Raw genomic sequence first — 5,454 nt, 5'->3', positions numbered from 1 at the left:
CACACACACACACACACACACACACACACACACACACACACACACACCCCTCCCACCTCCAGGCTCAGCTGACAGTCAGTGGCCACTGGGCCCCAAAGGACTGACTCCTATAGGGGGTCCCTCCCACTGAGGGGCCGCAGTCCTGGGCAGGAGCGGAGCCTCCCCCAGAGCCTGTCACCAAAGACTCGGTGGGGACAACCGGGTCCCAAGTCCCACACGGGACTGGTCCCTTCATAACTGTTCTCTGTGTGCAGCTGGTCTCAGGAGGGTGACTACCTGAGCACTCCTGGGATGGAGGGAGGAGAGGAGATGGTACAAAGGGCAGACTTTGGGAGCAGCCAAGTGGGACAGCAGCCAAGGAGTCAAAGGCTCCAAGAAGAGAGCACGGGTTTGGTCTCCCTACCACCACTCCGCCACCCCTGCCTTTGGGGCATCGAGGTGGAGGATGCTCGTCCCTTCATAAGTAGGCAGCCCAGCCAGCACCCCTACCTTCCCGTCAGAAGGGCTTCCCCCTCAGAAGTGTTCTGTCGCTGATTGTACCAGAAAGGGGCACTTAGGGGATGGACTCAGCCCCAGCAGAGCTGGCCGCGGCCTCCGGGGGCAGGGCTGGGCTAGTCTGCCCGCCGGCAGTGCCGACGGGGAGAAGGAAAATCCCGTGGGTTCCACGCGGACAGAACACAAAGCGCTTTGTCCGCTCCAGGTAACGGCTCGGCTCCCGTTCTCAAAGGGCTGCGCCTCCCCGAAGGTGAACTCTGTGCAGACCCCCAGGAAAGGGGAGCAGCGGGACCCAGACCTTGCCCCCGCAGGCGGGCCGCTGCCCTGCCCACCCGCCAGACCTGCCACCCCACACCCACCCCTCTGGACCACCTCCTCCTTCCCTGGAATAAGCCAAGGCATTCAAAGTTCGGGGTGCCCTTTCCCGGGACTACCCCGCCCTCACTCTGGGGAGTACGCCCCTCGGGGGACCTTTGTGCTTTGGCATCCCTTGGAGATGAACTGAGTCAGCAATGAGCAGGTTCCCCCCACCATAAACCCGTTCCTCAAAAGCCCCTGGGATGCGGACCGCTCTGCTCGGCGCCCTGGGTATGGACCTCCACCTCTTTGAGCCTCAACTCCGCTTCCGAAGAATTTGGGGTTGAATTCACTCCTCTAAAAGTCAGGCCACAGTGCTGGGTTGTTTTCGTTGGCTTGTTTGTTCTGTGGGGTTTTGTTTTGGTTTATTTGCTTGTTAACTTGTTTCGTTCTGTTTTGTTGCCTCCCCGGGATGGTTTTTCCTCCCCCCCACCCCCACCAAGAACTGCCCTTTAAGTGGAAGGGGTTTCAGAGAAGTACCTCCGGCTCATCCCTGGGGCTGTTAGGAAAGCTTCCAATCTGCGGAGCCTCGCTCCCCAAGGGGAGCTGAGCCATGAGCTAATGACAATTTTATCTTTCTAATTACCTGAGGATTTGTGTAAATGAGAGAAGCAGGGGGTATGCAAGAATGAGGGAGAAGAGCCTTTCCATCCCGCCCCCGCCCAAACCTTCCCGAAGCTGTTAACTGAAAGGGGTAGAGAAACAGAAAGCCTCGCAATTTCTGAACTTTTTTTCTCGGCCAGTTCTGAACCAGTCCTGGAGCTACTCGGCTGAATGACTAGCTAAGGAAAGCGTTTAAAAAAAAAAATCCTTCTCAAACCTAAGAAAACAAACAAAGCTGCACCTTAGCATTTGCTCGGCCTTTCTGAGCTTCCCAGATTTGGGGTTTGGGCTTTTTTTTTTCTTCCCCCGGCGCATCCCGTCTGGGGGGTTCAAAACTCCGATAGGGACTCGGTTCCCTCGCGAGGGACAGAAGAGCTCTTCTGGGAGCCAGAGCTAAGGCTTTGTTTCACCGTTGACTGGATCCCAGGACAGCGGCTCCAGGACCCGGACCGGGTGCGCGCGGGGCTCGCCCCGCCGGGCACCACCTCGGACGGGCCGGTAGCTCTCAAGGCGGTCGGGCACGGCCGAGAGCGCGTCCCCAGTCCCGGGGCGCAGCGCGGACAGCCCCGGGAACCCCCCGCCTCACCTTGGGGCTTGGAGGCCTCGGTGGCGTTGGGTGGGGTCATGGCGATGCAGACGTCGCCCTCGGGGAACTTGTCGCACTTGAGCATCTCGGGCCAGTAGAAGCCGAAGAACTGCATGACGGGCTCGCACGAGTCTCGCACGGCCTCGCAGAGCCAGCGGCACGGGTAGATGGGCCGGTCCAGGCAGACGGGCGCGAAGAGCGAGCAGAGGAAGACCTGGGTGCCGATGTGGCAGTTCTTGTTGAGCAGGGGCACCCAGCTGCTGGCCTGCTGCTTCACCTCGGCCATGGTCTCGTGCTCCAGCAGGTTGGGCAGCACCATCCTCTTGTAGCCCACGGTGTGGCACAGCCGCAGGTCCACCGGGATGTCCACGCACTGCGGCGGCTTGGTGTAGAAACGCCCGCTCTGGTACGCGCCGACGTCCGACTGGAAGCTCACGTAGTCGTACTCGCTGGCCGAGCCCGCGGCCAGGAGCCCGGCGGCCAGCGCCAGCAGCGCGCCCGCCGCGGCCCAGCGCCCGCCGCCCATGCTCGGCGCCCCGGCCCCTGCGACGCGGGGCGTCCTCGGCCGCCTCCCCGCGCGCGTCCCGCCGCGAACTTCCAGGAGCCCCCGGGCACAAAAGGCGCCGTCCGCACCCGCGCCAGGCACTGGCGGGGCGACCCTGGGGAGCTCGCGCGGGGAGGCGAGCGCGCGGCCCGAGTGCGGCCCGGCTCCCGAGGCGGCGGGACCCGAGTGTCCGGCGCTCCCGCGGCCGAGCCCTCCGAGCCGCGCCGGCCAATCAGCGCCGGCCGCCGCGAGCGCTCCGGGCCCGCCCGTCAGTCACCCGCGTGGCCGGCCAATCGGCTCGCGGGCGGGAGGGGTCGGCTCCCTAGAACTCAGCGCAGGTCAACACCCCTTAAAAAACAAAACCAAAAAATAAATAAAGGAAGGAAGAAGGGGGGAAAACGAGAAAAAGAAGGAAAAAAAAAAGGAAGAGAGACTGGGGACGAAGAGAAGCGTGCGGTGGGTAAAGACGATGTTTAATGCTGCTGTTAACTTGAGTCAGATGGCAGGAAAGTAAGGAACCTTAACAGTACTTGCAAGTCCATGAGATAATCAAGACTTTTTTTTTTTTTTCAAACAGTTTTCCCTAACTTTATGCAGCAGCCCACCTCCTCGGTGTTGTTCTCTGTGGCTGCAGACAAGATGGGCCGTTTCCTACAGACCGGGGCTCAGGAAGGCTGTGGCGAAGGAGGTCTGCTTTTCAATCCCCAGCCCGTGGGGCTCGGCTCCCGCAAGGGCCAGGCGAAGGTGTCGTCGGGCTGTTTGCTGGCTTAAAAAGGCAGCGCCTTTCCAGGTGGGATAACCGGATGACGGCCCTCCGACAACCCGGAGGCAGCGAGGCGGGAAAGGGTGCTAACAAAGGTGTTAACTTTGCGAGAACAGTTTAAAAAAAGAAAAAGAAGAAGAAAAAAAAAGAGCCCTACTCAAGGCCCAGCCCAAGAGCATGTCTGTGTGTGCACGCATATGCACATTGACATGTTTGTGGTCTAGAAAGCCAAAACATTAAAAACACATGTGCACTTACCAGCGTGGCTTGTGTAAATATCAAGTCCATCACTCAGGCACACATGCTACGTTCAGAGCTGGCCCAGGACCTTCAAGTCAAAAACCAGGGGTTCCGTTAAAGCAGGAGGCAAGAGGGAAGTCTTAGCAGAAACAGCCCATCCTTCCCATCCAGCCCCCCGGGAAACGAAGTCCCTCTGTCACTGCCACCTCAGAGTTCCTGGGGATTCTTTGTATGTTTCAAACGGGACCCTGAGAGGGAGGCTCAAGCTTCAGGGACCTGTAGTGTGACCACAACTGACCCCAGGGGCAGAAGACAGCAACAGCAGTTCCTGAGGTTAACTGGGTCTCCACACTGCTTGTGTCCTGAAATGTGGGGTGGAGGGCGGCCAAGAATGCTGCAGACCACATCTGAGCAGTGTGGCACCACCCCAGGTGGCAAATGGCCACAGAGCTCCGGGCTCAAGGCAGACCCCGGAGGAGGCGCTGCCTTGCTGGGCCAGCTTGTTTGTAAAGCTCTGGGGAAGCTTGCTTTAGATTCTGCAGACCAAATTTCTTGATGGACACATTCCAAGTCAAACGACTAGAGTTTCTGAAGAAGCGAGGCTATTTTCTTAAAGCCCTGGTGCCCCTAACGAGACGGTGATTCCACTGTGCACACAGGAAGCAACTGCCAATGGTCACCTTCTCTGTCATTTCTAAGCTAATGAAAGGTGCATTAGCGCGAGAGGGGCAGCGTGGAGGCAAAGAGATGGCGGGAGAGCAAGACGTTGGGTGGCGAAGGGTTAATCCCTAAACAATTGGTAATGCTCAGCCCCAGAAGCTGGGGAAGACATTCTTCACAGACACAGAATAGACCTCAGGAAACCAGGCAACTGTGACTCAATTCAAGGGGCAGTTAGAGAAAAATGCAGTTTGGTAGGGGTCCTTTTCTCTCCTCCAGGCAGGCCCTCAGTCCCAAGACAAATGTGTCTGTTTACGCACTCATTGCAAAGAGTTGTGTTAGCAGATAACATCCTGTCACCTCTGGATCCAGGCTTTGCCCAGCTCTCACTCATGTTTGCACTGTTTCCCCAAATGGTGGGAGGACTTGGGTCTGCCCACCATGAAAATTCTGGAAACTAGTCCAAGTGACTACACCTCCACCAGTCCTGGGGCGGGGTGGGGGTGGGGGTGTCTCGAGTCTGGAGTAAATCTCACAAATCCGTTCATGGGAGGGCCTAGCCTAGGTCTTGCTGTTTCTCATTGATCACCCACAAATGGCCTTAGCGAGAGGCCTCTTGGGGCAAGCCAGGGACATGACTGTCCTGAGAAATATAGGGAGTGTGGATGTAAGACCCCAGAATCCTAAACTCAGTACATTTCTGGCTCCTCTCAGGGCCCAGCTGGAAATGAAAGGCTCAAGTCTGTCCCACCTAGGATTTTGGAGAATGACTGCCCACCACCAATCAGTGCCCATGGAGTTTGGAACTGCACTGAGCGTGACTGCCCAGGTAATCTTTTAAAATGTCTTTAAAGAAAATGTCTTGATTTTCTTGAAATTGAGGAGGAAGCTAGCACTAATTTTTATAAGGTCATCTCATATATAACAAGAGATGTAATGATTTCTAAATCCAGATATTCAGAGGGTAAGTGGAAAATTGAATAAATGATTAGCTCTGAGCAGACAACTCTGGTGAAAATTCACTGAAACAGTACAAATATTATAAATTCTAAAAAAATATGTGGAACAGCTATCAGTTAATAAATTTTAAATTAAATCAAATAATATAATTGAGCAAATTTGTTAATTCAATAAATTTTAAACACTTCAGCTATTGTTTTTGTTTGTTTTCTTTTTTCCGGTACGCGCGCCTCTCACTGCTGTGGC

At 56.2% G+C, this 5,454-nt stretch overlaps 1 protein-coding gene across 1 annotated transcript in view; it reads right to left on the bottom strand.

Moving 5' to 3' along the window:
• The window catches only part of SFRP1 (secreted frizzled related protein 1), a 43,819-nt gene extending 41,070 nt beyond the window's left edge, over positions 1-2,749 (bottom strand). The window contains exon 1 of the mRNA XM_029226720.1: positions 2,042-2,749. Within this exon, the coding sequence (XP_029082553.1) occupies positions 2,042-2,567 (526 nt within the window). The 5' untranslated portion in view covers positions 2,568-2,749. The remainder of the gene's footprint in view (positions 1-2,041) is intronic.
• Between the last annotated feature and the right edge of the window lie 2,705 nt (positions 2,750-5,454).

The sequence above is a fragment of the Monodon monoceros genome, unplaced genomic scaffold (genome assembly GCF_005190385.1).
Source record: "Monodon monoceros isolate NGI ecotype Baffin Bay Population unplaced genomic scaffold, NGI_Narwhal_1 Super_Scaffold_17, whole genome shotgun sequence".
In the NCBI taxonomy this organism is placed as follows: Eukaryota; Metazoa; Chordata; class Mammalia; order Artiodactyla; family Monodontidae; genus Monodon; species Monodon monoceros.
Note: the sequence above shows the minus strand (reverse complement) of the source record. Positions and strands in the feature narration are given on the sequence as shown.